The 19917-nt window shown below is 44.3% G+C and overlaps 2 protein-coding genes across 8 annotated transcripts in view; one reads left to right on the forward strand and one right to left on the reverse strand.

Annotated features, from left to right (window-relative positions):
• C1QL3 (complement C1q like 3) lies at positions 1 to 9192 on the forward strand. The gene is made up of 2 exons (XM_080579618.1): positions 1 to 1409; positions 5435 to 9192. Exons 1-2 carry the CDS (start codon positions 822 to 824, stop codon positions 5612 to 5614), a joined length of 768 nt encoding a protein of 255 aa, XP_080435744.1. The 5' UTR covers positions 1 to 821; the 3' UTR covers positions 5615 to 9192.
• PTER (phosphotriesterase related) overlaps positions 8351 to 19917 on the reverse strand; it is a 20615-nt gene continuing 9048 nt past the window's right edge. For all 7 annotated transcript variants that reach the window (XM_080579612.1, XM_080579611.1, XM_080579613.1 and 4 more), the window contains 4 exons: positions 18283 to 18761; positions 15715 to 15980; positions 12588 to 12728; positions 8351 to 9190 (listed from right to left, as the gene is read on the reverse strand). In XM_080579612.1, coding sequence (XP_080435738.1) covers positions 8980 to 9190; positions 12588 to 12728; positions 15715 to 15980; positions 18283 to 18714 — 1050 coding nt within the window. In that variant the 5' untranslated portion in view covers positions 18715 to 18761 and the 3' untranslated portion in view covers positions 8351 to 8979. The remainder of the gene's footprint in view (positions 9191 to 12587; positions 12729 to 15714; positions 15981 to 18282; positions 18762 to 19917) is intronic.

A 19917-nucleotide genomic window follows, 5' to 3' on the forward strand; every position in this document is an offset into this window, starting at 1 on the left:
GAGGGGGGGGACTGGGGAGGGGAGAGAGAAGGGGGGGGGGAGGAAAAAAAAATATATATTTCCCACACTGCCAGAGTAATGCCAAACTCTCTGTGAGTGGGAAGAGCAGAGCAGATGCTGGAATGAGATGCCAAAGCAGCTCCCCTTTCCCCTGCGCTTTTGGGTGCCTATAAATTGCTCCAGCGCGCTCGTCAGCCTCCTCCTCTCCTGGCAGGTGGCACCCGGGCAGGATCCCGCTCTCCTCCGGCTCCGGCTCCGGCAGCGCTCGGCGGTGCGGGCTCTCGGCGGCGGCGGCGGCGGCGGGGCTGAGCCCCTTCACCTCTGCGGGGAAAGGGAGAGAGAGGAGAGAGCGGGGCGACCGCGACAGGCAAGTCCCAGGGAAAGTTGACTCGGACTGGCACAGCGCGCAGAGAGAGAGAGAGAGAACAAAAAAAAAAAAAAAAAAAAAAAAGTCGATCGCCAGCGGGAGCATAAAAGTGCGGGCGGCCGGGGAGGCGGCAGCTCTCCTTCCTTCCCTCTGCCCTTCCTCCGTCCGTCCTCCGTCCCTCCTGCCCCCCCTCCCGCCCCCCTCCTCCCGCAGCAGCCGCACCGCGCCCCGGGACCCGCGGGTGCCCCGCAGGCGCCTCCGCCGGCAGCGGGAGGGCGGCGAAGCCCCCCGGGGGAGCCGGGCTCGCTCGGGCTCGGCGTCTTTTCGGCTCTGAGGAGGTCCCCGCACAACCAGCAAGATTTTGTCCAAAAGCAGGCAAGAGGATCGCCCTGCGCTGAGCCGGCTGGTGGGCAGCAGGCGGCGGCTGATCGCGGCCGGCGCGCTGGGGGTGGTGATGGTGCTGCTGCTGGTCGTCCTCATCCCCGTGCTGGTGAGCTCGGCCGGCACCTCGGCGCACTACGAGATGCTGGGCACCTGCCGCATGGTCTGCGACCCCTACGGCGGCACCAAGGCGCCCAGCACGGCGGCCACGCCCGACCGCGGCCTCATGCAGTCCCTGCCCACCTTCATCCAGGGCCCCAAGGGGGAGGCCGGCCGGCCGGGCAAAGCCGGGCCCCGCGGCCCCCCGGGGGAGCCGGGGCCGCCCGGGCCGGTGGGGCCGCCGGGCGAGAAGGGCGAGCCGGGCCGGCAGGGGCTGCCGGGCCCCCCCGGGGCGCCGGGGCTGAACGCGGCGGGGGCCATCAGCGCCGCCACCTACAGCACCGTGCCCAAGATCGCCTTCTACGCCGGGCTGAAGCGGCAGCACGAGGGCTACGAGGTGCTCAAGTTCGACGACGTGGTCACCAACCTGGGCAACCACTACGACCCCACCACCGGCAAGTTCACCTGCTCCATCCCCGGCATCTACTTCTTCACCTACCATGTGCTCATGCGGGGCGGCGACGGCACCAGCATGTGGGCAGACCTCTGCAAGAACAACCAGGTGGGCGCCGCGCCCCGAGCGCCCGGGGGGACGGGGGGGCACGGGGAGCCGTGAGGGGACGGGGATACTTGAGGGGACAGGGAGCTGTGAGGGGACAGAGAGCTGGAGGGGGGTGACAGGGAGCTGTGAGGGGAGAGGGAGCCGGGGGGGACAGAGAGCCAGGGGCGGGAGCCGGTGGCGCTTGAGGGAAGAAGGGAGTCGTGAGGGGAAGGGGATACGTGAGGGGACAGGGAGCCGTGAGGGGAAGGGGATGCTTGGGACAGGGCGCCGGGGGAGGAAGGGGATACGTGAAGGGACAGGGAGCCAGCCGGGGAGCAGGGGAGCTTGAGGGAAAAAGAGAGCCGTGAGGGGACAGGGAGCCGTGAGGGGAACAGGGCGCCGAGAGCCGACAGAGAGCCGTGAAGGGGCAGGGAGCCGCAAGGAGCCGTGAGGGCACAGAGAGCCGGTGAGGGGGGAGCCGGAGGCGTTTGAGGGAAGAAGGAACCCTGAGGGGAAGGGGAGGCGTGAGGGGGACAGGGAGCCGTGAGGGGAGAGCCGTGAGGGAACAAGGACCCGTGAGGGGAGCGGGCGGGGCCGCCCGGCAGAAGCGGGCGGGGAGCGGCAGCCGGCGGCCGCTGGAGGCGGCGCGGGGCGGGGGCAGCGGTACCCGGGCAGCGCCGGGCAGGGCAGGGCCGGGGGAGCCGAGCGGAGCCCCCCGCTCCCAGCGCCCCGCGGCCGGCAGCAGCCCCCGCCCTGGGGGCGCCGCCCCTGCTCCGCCTCGGCTGCCTGAGGGACGCCGAGGGGCGGCGCGGCGCTGTGCCCGCAGCCCGGCCGGCGTTAAGCCCCGTCCCGGGGGGTTACCGGCCTTAAGCCCCGTCCCGGGGGGTTACCGGCGTTAAGCCCCGTCCCGGGGGGTTACCGGCGTTAAGCCCCGTCCCGGGGGGTTACCGGCCTTAAGCCCCGTCACGCCTGCCCGCTCCCCTCCCGGCCCGGCGCCTCGCCCCGCGCCCTTGTGCCGGGGGGGAGCAAATGGCTCCGGGACGGCTCCTGCGGGTGGTGGCTCCTCACAGGGAGCGGGGAACGGAGTGACGGGGGCAGCAGCAGCCGCTAATTAAATTAGGAGATGTCTGCCGTAAATACGAGCGCAGCAGACAAACCGGGAGCCGTAAAACAAAGCGCCGTGTGGTATATTCACTTCCATGTAAAGGCAGTCCCGTCCACCGCGGGGATACCGTTTTACCGGCAATTAAGACATGAATTCATTTTTGGTCCCTATTTATAACGCGTTTTAAAGTGTTTACTTTTCCCAGACCTGCTACTTAAAAAAAAAAAAAAAGTAACTAATTGCAAACATTAAACGGAGCCTGGAGTCTAAGCGTCCCCAAATATAACCACTTCCAGTATATAAACACATCAGACAAATTAAACCGATTCAAAGGAAAAAAAATTAAAAAAGGGGAGCATGTCTAGGTATACGCATGTATATGTTTATGCTAAGCTAAATATTTAGGTAAATATCCACACACAAATTATGTGAAATCGACAGCTTTGGTGCAGCAGCGCTTCCTTTTGGTTACGATTTATACCTGAAACGCTGAGCGCTGATGTGGCGTGGCCGCAGTCAGCCCCGCGTGTGATGTGTAGGAAAGCTCGGAAGTTTCGAAAGTAAATCGCTAAATGGCGTCTGACAGAGATGACATTGTAAACTCAGTGTTTTCCGACAAAGAAGAAGCCGTTGGAAAGTGTGAGACTTAGAGGAGAAAACAGCATTCCTACGCAGTGCCTCTGAGGAATCTCAGGGTCCCCGGTGCTAACACATCGCCTTCTTTAATAGCTGTAACGCCCGGGGAAGTGCTGCGCTCGCGCAGCTCCGCTGGTTTGTGCCCGCAGCCCGGCTGTCCCAGCGAAGCCCTGCGAAGGACGCGGGAGCAGCCCGCGGGACGCAGCCTGCCTTACCGCGCTGGTTCCGAGACACGCGTGCACTCCTGCGGCGCTACGCTGAGAATTCACCCGAGACCGTTCCGCCGGGCTCTAAAAGGAAAAAAAAATAATTATGGTGCCTCACCAAACGAGGTAAAAAACTTAAAAATAGCACGCTGGGGTTTACAGGACGTTTGTCACCATTCGCAGGGCGGTAATACCTGCACTTTACTTTCCAGGCTTTCGAATCCAGGGTCCCCCCCTTTTTTCCCCCTTCAGCCACTACATGCGATCTCAGGTCTTAAAATGAAATGTCCATTATTGGCGTATTCAGTGTCCATATGCTGACCTCCTCACGCCAGTCACAAACACAATTTGAATTTGCTTTTACTATTCACAGCAGTACAAAATTGTAGAGAAATCCACTAAGCAGCATTTAATTATGGTCTGCATGGAAATTTGGAAAGTAATTTAAACCATTTTGCCAACATGCAAGATAATAGTCACTTTCTGTGAAAGTTTTTCTCCTTCAGCTGTAGCCTTTTTACTCCCTTCCATTTGCCCTTTCCGTCTCTATTAGCAATACAGTCTCAGCCCACGTTATCTTCTTCGGAGGGCATTTCTAGGGTTAATGGCCCACAGCCTTCAACTCCCCCCTGCTAGTCATTAATCCAGACGAAATACCTTGTGCTTAGAATTGTTATTGCTAAAACACTAGCAAAATAGATGCCCCCTGTAAACAATACCAGGCGATTCAGGATCAAGAAGTCCTGAAATAGATGCGGTTTATTATCATGCGATGCATCAGTTTAAATTTGCAGCCTGTCAAACCACTGCAAGATTTTTAAGCCTTTCTCACTCATACAGGATGTATAAAGAAATGTATAAATAATTTCCACCTACAGCGATGTTTAAGCTGCGTAATACCATAAGATCCTCCATGGTAAAGACATCCCCCCCCCCCCACCTTTTAACATTTCAATATTAATGTGAGACCATATCACATGAAAGTTTAATTTGGAAATTTATCATTTAAACTTTGAAAGGAATCCATGGAAATGTGTGACTTATAGCCTATTTTTTCAATTCAGAACAGACAAAATCCCACATATAGTACGCTAAGTCATGCATTATTACTTAGTTCAGGTTTGCAGTGCCACTAAATCACTTACTGCTCTGTAACTACGCCAGAACAAAGACGAGCAACAAGCAGATGATGCGATATAAATCTCATACAACTAAGTTTAAATATTTTAACAAACAGGGTCAAATTATATATAAATGATTTGAAGACTTACAGTGCCACAGACTATTCATTGCTGGAAACCAACATACATCTACTTCCAGTTTGCTACTAATGTCAAATTTAATCAGTTGTGAAATAGCAAGGGAGCAATGAAAAAAAAAAAAAGTGTATGTTTAAGTGAAAGTTGCAAATGAAATTAGAAGTCCTCCATTGCTTGTAAATTCCAAGAGCTCTCAAAGTAAACAGCGACTCACCCCTGATTTTTCAAATATGCATCTTTTACACTACACAGAAATTAAATGTTTGTTTAATGAAATGTGGCATTAACAGCTTTTCCAAACCCTGACTAGATTACCTTACCTGCCTGTGTTCATTGGAGCGAGCATGTGGGTGGGTGGGTGGGTATTTTTTAAAATTCTCTTTACAGCATGATACTATTAGCAGTATGACAATAAATCGCCTCTGGAAACACTGCAGCCTGGTATCAGTAGGGCCTCACTGTGGACCCTCACCAATGCCAATCAATTGTTCCGCTGAAATAAAAGTCACGCCAGTGTAAAACGGGCATGCGACCAGATTCGGTGCTCCCAACTCTAGCTCTTACTACACGTGTATTTAAAAAGGCACAAAATATTTACGGCAGAGCAGTTTTGTATCGATCAGAGGACTGAGATATAAGCAGGTTACTGCTGTAGTTTCAAATACTGTATTGTAGGAGAAAATAAGCAGTGCCCATAAGAAAAAACTGCAATATATGTTATTAGACATTTAAAGCGGCAATGTGTGCATGCTGAATACAATGGTGAGGCTATGCTTTAATTTCACCACGCAGGAAAAAATATCAGAGTTTTCTTAACCACTCCTTATGTATTTCATGTAGGTTCGAGCTAGTGCAATTGCTCAGGATGCTGATCAGAATTACGACTATGCCAGTAACAGCGTGGTTCTTCACTTGGAGCCAGGAGATGAAGTTTACATTAAATTAGATGGAGGAAAAGCACACGGAGGAAACAACAACAAATACAGCACATTTTCTGGATTTATTATTTATGCCGACTGATAACGAGTAAAAAGACCCACCAAACCAGTCCAAAAACGAAGCTCGCTCTTCTAAGCAATGGATTTGCGTGGCAGAAGTCAATGAAACAAGCACCCCAGCAGAGATCGACCACAGAACACCTCACTAGTGGGGAAAAAAAAGTCGAATGCTACCTGATGCACATCTGTACAACACAGAGAAACCTTATGTTAAAAAAATTACTAAGCGAGTTAAACAGATGTGTGATCCACTACCGCCAAAGCAAATACTTCCTCATTGTTAGTGTCCATGTGAATGAAGTCCTACACAGGTCAAATTTTTATAGGAGAAAAAAAAAACCACTAAAGACACTGAGCTATTTCTTCAGTGTATATGATACTTCGATGTGTTATGATCTTGCTGCTTTATCCATACTTCAGCTTTGGTTCTTGTGACTTACTCGCTAACAATGATGCTTAGAGTCCACTCATAGTGTGGTGAGGAATGATTTTACAATAAAAGGAAGAGGTAATCGAAATACACTTTCTCTCTCCAAAGGAATTGTTTGCCTTGTACTTTTCTTATTCTTCCACTTAAAACTAGAAAGTAATCAGCTTCAAGCCTTAACTCAATGTTCCTGCTTTGTAGGTTTACATTAGACTTTTAACATAAAGTCAAACCACCGGAGTTGTTTAAATTTTGTCTTCCCCTTAGCTATGTTCTAAAAGAAAAAGAGGGGTAGAAGAAACACTTTTTTTTTTTTCTGAAATATTTAACAGCTGACAAACTATTATATTGGACCAAATCCCCGATTACACTGAAGCCAATGGCAAAACTCCCATTGATGTTAGTGGAAAGAGGATTTGGCTCTTCATTTGTAAACGTGTAAATATACAGTTAGCCAGTTTTACAGGCCCATTCTTGATGGTTAGTTGTGTAAATATTTAGCAAGCTTAGCATCAACATCCTCAGACCAAGGTCAAATGTTTTCTTTGCAGCAATTAGTCTTCATTAGTCGTTCAACACTTAGCCTGTACGTGGGTACTATTTGTAATAAAATAGTAACGACAGCATACTGCAGATGTTCAACTAGAATTTTGTAGGAATGGGTCAAAACCTTAGTTGTCTTCGGTGTCTTGTCTCACTGGAGTTGGTGAGACTCTCCCCACAAAGGAAGAGTGGGAGATGTGACCTGAGAGAGAACGGTGGGACACAGACCTTTTCCGTGGTAGCTAGTTAGCCGTTTGGGGTAAGGCGTGCCTATGAAATGGACACAGATAAGCATACTACCAAAAATGAAAACACATATGCAAAGAAAGAAGCAGATATTTACTTGCAAAAAGAAGCGTGTATTAGAACCTATTTTTCTCATTCATATATAGAGATATATATATATTAAGGCTCAAAGAAAGAAGTTTAATACGTATAAAGGATTAATGGCTTGGAGAATTAAACTAAACACAGGTACTATGAGTTACATAGTTATAAAAATGCTTTAAAACCTGTCATACCACTAATAGCCACAGAATACTTGTCTTCAGAAATCAGATTTATTATTTGTTTTGGTTTGGGGAGGGGAGGCTGTCTATTTCTCTCAGGTTCAAACTTGCAGATTCCAATCTAAAAATTAAGCAAGGTCCCAGCTCCTTAACAGAGTTGGTTAGGTTATTTTTAACATTTGGGCAAATTGAAGGTAACATTTGTATAAATCGTTACAGAGTAATAGAGGCTACCCCTAGCATTTCAATTTCATGCAATTTGCCACAAGCAACCTTGTCTAATCTACTAAGGGTACAAACTCAGATTTATCTGCACTAAAACGCCTGAAGTGTCTGCCATTGAGACAAAAAGCTCTTCAGTGGTGATTGCTCAGTAGAAGACTGACGAAGACTTTAAGAATCTCTCAAAATCTCATTTGAATGAGTGAAGCTTTTCTTAAACGGAACATATTGCTCATTCTGTTTCTGTTTTGAGTTGTCCAGTTTGAAAGATATGCTGAGGTAGTCTAGACTAAGAGGATCGCCAGTTTAATTCATTTAGGTTTTATAAAGGGACATCGTGCTGCAAGCTGCTTGTGTATCACCTCATCTGAATGGCTATGCTTTTAGTCTATAACAAAGTGCCAAACTATATCTGCACATTGTAGTGATCACTTCTGTTTTTCTTCTACTAAGTAACATACTTTAATAACAGACGTGTAACTGACTTCACGTCTGTTCAGTCCACAACTGCTTTCCATGGTTAGCGCACTCGCAGCAGTGTAGCTGGAGATTGTCTGTGCAGCAGCAAGCAGTAATGTGCCAAGCTAGAGATAATTTACAACTAACAACGCATATTTACTGAGGTATTTATTGGAAAAGGTCAATACTACAAGACATATAAGGTCAAATATGAAGAAGCTTTCAAAATCAGGCTACCATTGCTACTGGGTAAGACCTTTTTTTTTTTTTTTTGGATAAATCACTTGCCCTGGTTTAAAGTTAGACAAGAGGAAAGAACACACTTTATGTGAAAAACACATATAAGGCAAACATTTCTTCCTTTTTCATCATATCTTGATATACTGATTTGTAAAGACTTATATCACAACCTTTGTTATAACTATTGCAACTCATTAAAACCGTATTATGTAATATATTTTGCCTTTTGGTGTTGCATCCTTGCAAAAAGAAGCTGGTCTGTATTGCAGTTTCACATGATTGCTGTGAGATTCCATCAATTCCAAATGAAAAACTAATGTGGTTAAAAAATAGACATCCTTAACAATACTACACGCAGTTTAAAAGGTCTACGAATTGTTTTATTCAAAAATAATTCTTTCCATGTATTTTTTACATGTTCAGTTTAAAGCAAGTAAATGATTAAATGAAAAAGAAATAGTATCTTTTCAGAATTATTTGAAATTTCTTTTGCCTTCTGTTCTACTTGGAAGGTATTTCAAAGTGCCAGACCTTTTATCTAGCATTACTTAAATGATATTAGGGTAATTAGCGGATTATCAATATTACAAGAATTAATTAATTAAAATCACCCTGTGGAAAAGGGGGATTTAACTGAAAACTGTAATTTTCTTCAAAGCCCTGATGATGCATCTTCAAAAATATTCCTGGATAATGTAATAGTATTATTAGCTTATTCTCTGGAAACAACTATTTTAATACATTGAAAAGATTTTGCAGGTAGGCTCATATCCAGTAAATCATTCATGAGCAGACTTTCAGAAGGGAGAAAACACAGTTTTGTTGTTCTAATTAAAAAGAAAAGTCCTAATCAGGTTGTTCGTAACATGAACACCTTCCAGTTTCTCTGACAATAAGCATGTTTTTAAATGACTGCTCTCCTGAAACAAATCTGAATTATGTCAAGCTCCCCTATAAAATAGGAATTTATAAATTTATTCATTATTCTTACTTAAAAGTCAACCACCGCTTTGGATTTTCTAGGAGTATTTTATCAATTTTATCTTGGGAGATGCCTCTAATGAGCATTTTAGGAACTATGTTTTTAAGGATATGTGAATATCCATGACCTCCGTATTTCATCAACCTATTCTTCGTGTGCACATCATGAGCCATCAGAATTCTGTCTTCATAGCCTTCATTGATCAGCATCCGAACCCTGCAAAGGTAAAAAGTGTACCTGTCACTGACAGCTCTCACTCTGCAACAACACAGAACTGATCAGTAGTTAAACTTTTCACATTATTGCACTCCTACACTGCATCATAACTACTAGTAGAAAATAACTACTTTAAGGTACTCAGAAGACATGTTCCTGATGTTTAATTAAACCTAAAACACTTACTTTATTGAATGATAATAATAATAATAAAAACATACCAACAAATATCGCAATGTGGACAAGGAAAATTGTTTCCAGCTGGCGTGACTTTGAATTTCCAGTCTCATGGGTCCATGGAGGAATTCAAGAATTTCATTATAGCCAAGCACGGGACACAGTTTTTATATACATGAGTAAGTAATCATTTCCTACAAAAACTCCTTGCCAGCACGAGCTACTCATGGGGTTAGCTCTTGCTGCTGTCACAGCACTGGTCCCATAACAATTGTGGAGGACCAGACTCTGCCTCTGACAGGTCCTTTATGAAGCCTGGCTCAACAAGGCAAATACTCTCACATCTGTGCTTTATTCCCAATTAGAATAACCAGGTTGTCAGCATCATATTCCATGCAGGCAATTATCAACCAAACATGTTTCAAGGATGTTCATTAAAGAAGATAAATAAGACAGGCATTGTACAGTGCCAGCATGTGCCAGCAAATTAGAGGAGTTAATTCAGCAGTCCAACTAAGCAGACTTGGCAAATTGACAAGTCAGCTTGAAAAAATAACAAAACGAAACTCATCCTTCTGGTCATTCCCTTGCAGCAAGCCTCCTACATGGCGTCCTTCTGTTCTACACTGCACTCAGGTAACCTTAATCCCTTGCTAAGCTCAGTTTTTAGAATTTATTTGGTAGGTGTCTGAACTTCTCTGTTGCATGACTCTGCTAAGTTTCGGTTTTCCACTTGCACTGGCGGCAAGCTGCAGCACTGAGGTGGCAGAGACAGACAGAGCAGGCCTGGAAGTGCTCATTCCTCACTAAGCCACCCAATTCCACCAGACGCCAGCACTGTGAAATTCTAATTTTCACCTTCTTGCCTGTGCTTTGATCAGCAAGAAAGCAAACACTGGTTTTATAAGTAACCACACTGTATCTGAAAGCCTTTACTGTCAGTTTTTATTACAACTACTTACGAGGAGATACATCGAGCAGGATCAAATCAATATGGAGAGCAGAAAGAAGGCAAGTGAGATAGAACTTAGTAAAAAATCAGTGTCTTTCATAAAAACAATACAAACAGTGCTGTACAGCACACAGCTCTATGTATGCTATAGGATTACAACACCACTAGTATCTTCTCCACCTTGAAATACAAAGAGAACACAAGCTAACAAGAGAATAAAAGCAATGGCATTGGAGTGACTGTGTAAGTTCTTGGCTGACCAAACATCATCTTAGAATGATCTCCTTTCACATTTGGACTCATTTTGTGGTGTGTGGAGGCATACGGTCCTTTATATTCCTTATTTGTTGCTTCTTCTTGCTTGCTTCTGTAAGTTTAGTCAGTACTTCCTGCTGTCTCAAAGGAAAACTCTTCTTGAAAAAATTCAGTTTTCCACTGGCACTGGCAGTAGATTACAGCATAAATGCCTCAGTACACACACAGCTAAACTGTGTTAGACTAGGTATGGTATGGCTACAGAAGCTTACTTATCTTTTGGACAGACAAGACCTGAGCGTATGTTCTCCATTTAGTTTGGCCAAAATATGTTTCACTGACACATCTAAAGATCAGTTTGATTTCCATCTCTGGGGCGCTGCTAGACCAGAAAAAAATCACAAACAAAACCAACAATCCAAGGAGACTTCCACTGTCAACATATGCCCAGGGTGGATGCATCGAAACCTAAACAAAATCCATGCAATGGCATTTCTAACTGGAGTGCAGATAGCCACATCACACAAAGAGAGGACAAACTCTTAGTATGTTCTTCCTACAAGCAGCCTGCTGTGATAAACACTCAACTGCCAGAGAAATTTAAGGAGAAATATTGGTGGCTAAGCAAGTACCATGGATGGAATAAAAGCTTTGCCATGGCTGAACAAACACTTGCTAACCAGGGCATGCTCCATTCTACACCTTTTTTCCTCAGTGCTTCTGTACACGCTGACCTACTGTGGCACAGGAGATGGGAGCAACTTCAGCGATTCTGAATATAAAAACTGCAGATTCATCACAGCAGTTTAAAATACCGTGTGCAAGACTGAGAGACCTGTTAGAGAGAGAAGCTATTTCTAGTGTGAAAAGCAGCAGCAAATGCCTGGCAGTAAGTAGAACAGTAGCCACAATACCTTCTTAGGAGAGCAGCCTGAAAACAGAGAAGAAAAGATTTGCAGCTAATTTGAGAGTGAGGGGCAAAGCGTTGTCTGAAATGTAAGTGAAAGCTAGAAAGCTCCTTCATTAGTCATCAGGAACCTTAAAATCTTTCTCCTGAAAGAGAAGGAAAGAATTGTTTCTGACTCTGGAAGCGAAACAAGACATAGGGCAGGATGGCATGCCACCCCTCAGATAGCTGCCGCTTGACTACACCCGAATTCTGAGGATGAACGGTGAAGGAGGCTCACACCCCTGGACAGACTGGAAGAAGGGAGAAGCCCACTCCCAGCCGACCATACCTGCCTCAGGCAGCTTCTGCAAGGAATGCATCTCCTTGGCAATATGTTGTGTTAGCACGGCACAGAGATTTGTCATGCAGCTGAGCTGAAACAGGGACGAGGTATCTGGCCAGTAGGGCCAATACTGTCACAGTGTGGCTGTGAAGAGCACAGGAGTTGTGAGGAGAGAGGACTCAGCCTTCAAAAGTGGGAAAGGACAACAGGAGAGGGGCGGGATAAATGATGACATGCATGGAAGAACAAAAGGCTGTTTTTCAGGATGGAAGCACAGGACCAAATCCACCCAATGAAACTAATGACTTTTGCTCCTATAAGACACTCGTGAGACGATGTAATAGGCTCAGAAGAGGCGTAGTAGCAACACTCGGTTTCCAACAGAAGCCAAATCCTAACATAAATCCTGTATCTCCAGCCTTTCCTTTTATAACACTTTAATTTTTTATAATACATTAATATATAAACGCAGTAAATGATAAAATTCAACCAAATCAGCATGGAATTAGGACAGAGAATGAAGTTAGAGTAGCTTTTGATCTTTCCCTCAAGTCACACTCTATGACTTTCTGATTCCACATTTTGCTTTGCAGATAGAAGAAATTATACATGCTGCCCTAAAGAAGTGACAGCAGCAGAAAAAATTGCCATTATTTTAGTATGAAAAAAGACACTTTTGAACTGCTAGCAGAATCACTCCGTGATGCCCTTTCAGACAAGTACCAATAATATTCATTTGTCAATGGCAATGCTATTGCTCAAACCGCACTGAAGCAGATACCTTGCAATTCTTTCATTGTCACTCGGCATGTCGATGTCAGGATGGAACTGGTAATGAAGAAATTCCGTACCAAATAGGTCATACTCTAGATAGCATCCAAGTTTAGCAAATTCCAGAAGTTTCTCTGTATCAAATATAGTCCTGCAGAACATATATAACACAAAGTCAGCATTGTAACGGGAAGAAAAAAGTCTCACGGTGTGAAGGTGAGGTATTCTGTGACTTCCTATTTGCAAGGAACAAAACCAGCTAGCGACGATTTTGAAAAACAGAACTGCCATTTGGCACATGCAACTGAGCCTGGTAGCCAACACTGTCCCTCTTACATTCAGCTGGGACTTCATGCATTAAACAAATACGAAGCAAAAGTAACTCTTCCCCCGTGACATAATAAAAAAAAAAAAACACATTTACAATCATCTTTAAAGGGAAACAGAAAAGTTACTTACTTTTGGTACCACTAAACCTCTCAATAGACAACCTAACAAGGAAGGACATTTAAGGAGGAGGTTAATTCAGGGTGACATTAAAAAAAAAGGACAATAGATTACTGACATAAGACAGATTTACGTTCTTAACAGCTACCGGAGACAGCTACATCCAGGACCTGTTTCATCCATCAAACACCGTTAATACACAACTTTGTCTTCAGTTTCTATAATGTACAGTGATGTTTCCAGACTGTCACCAGAACTGCAATATATCTTAGCCTGTGCTTGGATCTGCCCAGAACACCTCAAGGAAATGCTCTTACCAAAATATATAATGGGACTGTGAGAACCCGAGGCATGGGCTCTGCATCAGATGTGGAAAGCAAAGGATCAAAGCTGCTAAAACCCATCCCTCATTTGGAAAATAATGACAACTGAAATAACAGCTCTCTGGAATATTTTTTCTATGAAACGTTTTTACCAATAGCATAAACTATCCAAATGAAAAACAGCAACAACAACAAACCCCACCACAGAACCCTCAAATGATACCTGGTAAATTTATCTTTTATATTTATGACAACACATTTTTTTTCATCTAGGGAAAAAAACAGGTTTCCACCAGGGCAGCATAGGTAACCAAAACTAGCCAGGAGTACTCATTCCTGTGCAGGTGATCCTACATGTTTTTAAAAACAAAGAACAAAAAAAACCCCACTAACAGTGTATCTCAAAATCACAGCCAGAACAATTTCTTTTGAGAACTGTTCTTAGTGTTGTGCTTTTGGAAGCTCTGTTCCAACAAGGGGCAGGAGAACTTAATTCCATCAGCCACTGTTCCCCTTGTAAGCCCTGCTGATACAGCAACAGCAGTAGCTGGCAGCTCCTCCAGCTGGCAGCCCGGGTGCTGGAGTGAGGTGTTTGGGCAACATGTCCCTGAGTGGTCCTGAACTCAAGGAAAAGGAGATGGGACACAGGGAAGTGGTTTGGACCTCATCCACGAGTCACCACAGGGACACCCACCAAGCCATCTTCAGACCAGCATTCCTCGCAGCTGCAGTGAGTCTTCTAACAAAAGCTGCTGAATTCAGCGTATGCTGATCTCTACTAAGACGCCTTTGTAACCTTAATCCCAATTAAATGATGCAATTCGGCAGCCAAGGTTCAGCAGCTGTTCCTCCCTAGCCTGCATGGGCACTGTACTTTCACGATGGACACTTGCAACCTTTTGCTCTAAGATATTACATTGCAAAACGTGGCAGCCAGCATTTTAGTTTCTGTATCTGACTGTAAATCCACCTGAAAACTGCCCTTCTGTCTGTGTCAAAAGCAGGCATGAAATATGGAGCTCTGCACAAATTTATCTCACATTTAAGGGACTGGGATGCTCCCACGTGGATTCTTCTCACTGAAAGAGACTTAAAATGTTAAACGCACACTGCAAAGCCAAACTTCACAGCAGTTCAGAGCCTATGTTACAGCAAGTGCCAACCTGGATGTGTGAAAATAATGATAGAAGCAGAATAAGGAAAAGCCATATTGTGTATCAGCGGCTGTTAGTGAAACTGCACCTCTACCTTGACTGTTTTCCTACTCATGCTGTTTATTTTTTCCACCAATAAATCACTGAACTCAATGATTTACAACAGTGTATAAAAGCAAGAAAAAATCAGAACTGATGTTTATGTTGTAGCAAAAATGGCTACGTAAGTACTGACACCGCAGTTTGCTCAGTCCTCTTTCACAAAAAGATTTAAGCCGTCAGATTGTCTTAATAATTGAGAAAAAATATAGCTAAACATACAATGGAATGCAGGTAAATAAAGAAAGCCCATATCATTTCTATATAATCAAATATAAATAAAATTTCATGGCACTGAATTTTACGCTCCTAAAATCGCCACGCAACATTGAGCTCTGTATGAATACAAAAAAAACCCAACCTGACACTTGATTTATAAGAGCCTATAATCATTAGAAATTTAGAGCACAGTGCTTTTGCCTGTATTACACTCACATCGACGACAAACAATCCGATTGCTGAGAGTCATACGACCACAGTCTCGATTATTCAGCAACTGTCCAAACCAATCAATGCTTGGACATTTTCCAAGTCATCACGAGCAACACAAGGTCACACCAAACTGATTTGGTAACAGAGGCTGTGTTTCTAAGTTGGAGAGAGAAAAGCACCCCAATTCCTTTACATGTCTGCTGTAGGGCTTCTGGTTTTTGCTGTCAAGGAAACTAAAAGTTAGCTCTGGGGTCTAAGATGACAATTATCCAAAATCCAACTGTTTTCTTTTTATTTCTTCTGTCTGGTAGCAGAACTGAAAAGATCCAGAGTCCGGTCAGATCAATGAGTGCGTTAGCATCTGTGAGACTTTGGTCAGGCCCTTAAGAGTAGTCCTGTTTTCAAAAGTGCTGGAAGCCCAACAGCTTCCCACCCAGCCTGGCGGGAGCTTCTCAACATCCGGCACTTGTTAAACGCAGTGATTTGTACAGGGATGTCAAATAATGGAATCCTCTTTTTTTTTTTTTTTTCCTGATATGGTTATGGTTATTCCTAATCTTGCATCCAAACCTTCAAAAGGAGTGTTTAAAACCCCTAGAGCATTTTATCAGTGTGAACCTAAGAGCTGATCCAGTTTGAAGTGCTGGAAGCCGATTAAGCTCTAAACAAGCAGTCTCCTTACCTGTCGAGGTGAGACATGACAGTTTTGGAAGCGTCAGCCCCAGCTTCCTGCAGAACGCGGATGATCTGGAAGGGCGCATCGCTGTTCCTGCCGGGGTGGATGATCACGGGGCACCCGAGCTGCGACTGGGCGCGCGCGGTTGCCTGGAGCACTCTGCGTTCGCTCTGGGTCAGGGGCCAGGAGCAGCCTATTTCCCCCACCACGCCACACTTGATGTTAGTCCCATCCGCTCCGCTGAGTATCTCACCAACAATAATATCTGTAAGCTAAAGAACAGGAAAATGAGATGTTTGGTTAGTAACACTGTCTGTGTTAAACAGCACCACGTTTGGCTGATGGACACTGCACTGGTTATACTCCTGAGGTCCTTATGACCCTACTTAATTAACAGTTGGGTGTGTGAAAACACTGCCATTAAAATCTGGTTTCTGCCAACTAACGTCAACCTAGCCATTAACTAAGACCAAAATAAACACAGGAGCAAATCAATTTAACAGTAAGCACTCACACAGTTGCCTGGGTTTGCAAGGAAAGATTGTCTACATATAATTTGAATGCTGCTTTAAGCTAAGACTAATTTTTCTTAAAAAAAACACAAACAACTCCAGGATAAAACATTGTGCCTCACAGTCCTAGACTGGATCCAGAAACAATTCCAGGTAATTTCTTGCTAAACAAGGGTTCAGAGATTAAGGAATCCTTGTCATTGAAACAGGGAAGGAAGAAAGTCTGGCAAAGATTCTGGGCCACAGACCCTGAAAAGACAAGTTTAAGGCAAATACTGCTCTTGGGAATGCCAATGTAAAACTACTGTAACTCTGCTGACTTTGGAACTACAAGAACAAAGCTCGGCTGACAAACTTACAGGGTCAAAATTAGCTTGCTTTTAAAATATTCATAGGCAGAAAAGACATCAGAATCTCTGAATAAAATCAGCTTGTTGTAAAATCTTTCGCTTTTCTTTTCCAGAATAGGTGTGTATCTTCAAGAACGCACTCAGAATTGAGAGCACAAAATGGCAGTGATGATGACGTTCTAAACGTTTGTCCCTGAACGTTAAAGAAATTACAATTTTAAGGAAAAATAAAGCAAACAAAGGAAGAAGGTTTTCAAGCAAACCCAGGAAATCAAAAAAGCTCACACCAGTTTTCAAATAAATTTCTAACTTACCTTTACTCTACGTCTTGTCTCCTCAACAGGTTGACACAACACATTTTACAGCAGGTTTCTGCCCCACACTTTATCCTATGATCACACACCTTCTGCTTCATGTATAACCGATCTACCAACCACTTCCAGGGACATCCAGACACAGAGTTCACTTCTCTCCTGAGAGCAACCTGAAGAACATTTCTCCTGCAGCAACACCCTTGTGTCACCAAACAGCTCTGCAACTTCACTCGTGTTAAACGAACACAGATTACCAGAAGCCTCAACACTTCTCTTGTTCAGCTAAAGCAAGCAACAGAATATTCAAATTATCTTTGCTTAATCGGGAAAAGTATCACTATGATAAATTCACCAGCAAATGAGGAACCACCAGTTATCATGGTGCAGTCCCTGCACAACCCTTGTTAAGTAACTGATCGTTGTTTGGACTGCATTAAGTATTGATGAACTGTGACTACAGGACATCTGTGGGTCTTCAGCAGTCCATCAGATACAGAAGGGAAACCTTTGCCTAAGGAAATCTACTTGTATCAAATTCCAAGTGATGTAAAAATATTTAGGAAAAGTTGGACCATACAGCTTGGGCCAATATGGTCCACAGAGCTGACAGTGCTATGTCACATTACACCTGCTGAAGCTGTAAGCATTTATTATTAAAATGAACTTGACTCATTTGTAAACTGTGATAGACTTAAAAAATAATAATAATTCAGCCCTATACATTCTCATTCACAGCCTCCTGCCTTGGAGAATTCCGCTTCCTTCTCCCTATCATCACATTTTCTTAATAAAAGATGAATGAATATTTATTATTACAGAAGTATCTGGGGACCTCTGTCATTATTAACACATTGTCTTGGGCACTGCACAAACAACTGGATGTAGATTCTGCCCTGAAAAAACGGGAAAATGGCAGAAAAGAGAGAGAGAACAGGCAGCTTGAGCAGAGCGATGATTTACAACTGTCCTATAAATACTGCAGTTAGTTATGCTTTTTACAAGAATTCTGGGTGATCTAATTGGGAAGTAATTAGCCAGGAAAATAGACAAATGAGGAATAAGGAATAATGTTTCCTCCTTAAAAAATTGTAGAATGCACAGGATAAATGGTGTTGTACCAAAATCCCGCATATGAAATATTTTATTTTCCTTTACTGTTGCATTGTAACTAATCCCTGAAAGAATAAGGAGTTTAAGAACTGGAAATGCTGACAGATAACCCCAGTACACACAAGTAGGGCTGGTCCAGCTATAGCACACCAGCAGTAACAGTGCTCTTAAATTCTGCAAATTAAGAACATTTAGATTTCATCTGTTTTACTTGAACTTCTCTCCAATTTTGACTCATTCAGGGATAATCCACAGGAGAGAGGCTCCTAAGAGATGGTTAAGACTTACCTGCTCCACTGTCATAGCCTGTGTTTGAGAAGAGTGAGTGGAATCCACATAAAACCCAGCCCCAGCAATAATATGCACTCCAGTTTCTTCAGCGAGTTTCTTCAAAGTCTTCATATCCCGACCGATTCCTGTGGTCGTGTTCTCCACGATAGTCCCGCCGCCTGCTGCTTTAAAATGCAACAGCTCCTCCTTTACAGCATCCCTTTCCTGACACAAAAGAAGGTTTTCTTTGTGGCTATACGGGTTCTGCTTAATCCAAAACAAGTTCTTCATCTCAATGGGCCCATCAGACAAAGGCTCTTGGCCTGGTGAAGGCGGACAAAAACAGCTGCTGTAGTTCATAGACAAGTGCTCATGAGTCAACGTGTAGCCGAGCTGGTCCGGCTCCACGAGGCCCAAGACAGTCTGGGCTTTTCCTCTCAGGGAAGGCATCTTTCTTCAGCAATTTCAAAAGGAGAAAATACAGATTCTACAGAAGTCTAGGAAGGAAGAAGAAAGGAAATTTCAGAAAAAGCCAACATTTCTTGGAAAATGTCTGAATTCTCCTCTCTCACACGCACATACCTATATGCTGTGTGTTTGTTAGAATGTTTTCAAGTGGTAAGTTCAAGTAGAGCAGTCAATATGAAAACAAAGCAGCTATTTTACCCAATTACACTTTCATCAGTACTCTAACAATGTAAAAATATCACATTCCAGTAAAAGGAAATTGTCATCATTTATTGTGCTACAGTTTTTTTACAGTGCCACATTAAGATAAATGTTTCCTATTTAATAACAACCACTGTATGTTTATTTAGGATTCTTTACTCTTCAGCAGCTGTCAATTTTTGTCAGCTTGAGCCACCAGATGAACATACTTGGCACCAACAGTGAATACTCCTTACTGGTACTTTCATTTTATCTGTGTCCTCCACGACTCGCTATCCCCTTCCCAAGCCAAGGAACCCGCCTGGGTCTGGGCACCTCCCCTGCCCCTCCACGCGAGGAACGCAGGGATGGGGTGACATCTTCTCGGGCGTTTAGCAGGGGCTCGAGTCCTCCTGCCAGTTTTGCTGGGGAAGCCTGGCCTAGCCCCAGGGCAACTCCTCCAAAGCTGACAACAGTCACTGAAAACACAACCTGGCCCCCATCCAGCTGGGCAGAAATTCCCATCTGGTTCCAAAGTGCTTTTTCTGTCAGCTTCATTGGCCAAATGTTTTACCAGTTAAGAACAGACCTTAGCCTAACATTTCATTTCCATGGCTCAGCCCCTAAGATGATTTTTCCCTCATCTTTAATATAAACGAAACCAGGTTATTTTCAAAACATCAAATGAGTGGTGACGAAGACATACCTTGGGGCTGCTGTCTACAATTGGTTCTTGTCATAGGCATCTGCTCTGTGAAAGTTTAGCCTGGATCTCTACAGGTTAGAATTAGCTGCAGCTGTCTCCATTGGGATTTGGGGGGACTTTTTTTTTCTTTTGAGGGTGGGGATGATCTTCATAGTCTATGTGCCGTATTAACATTAAGCATAGCTGACTACTCAGCTCATGTTAGATCTTCCTGATGCTAGTTGCAAAGGCTTGAGGATATGTAGTTATAATCCCTAGTCAGCCAAAATCATCAGTTATGAAACAAAATACATGTTTAA

This window comes from Anser brachyrhynchus, assembly GCF_964034855.1.
Source record: "Anser brachyrhynchus genome assembly, chromosome: 2".
Lineage (NCBI taxonomy): Eukaryota > Metazoa > Chordata > Aves > Anseriformes > Anatidae > Anser > Anser brachyrhynchus.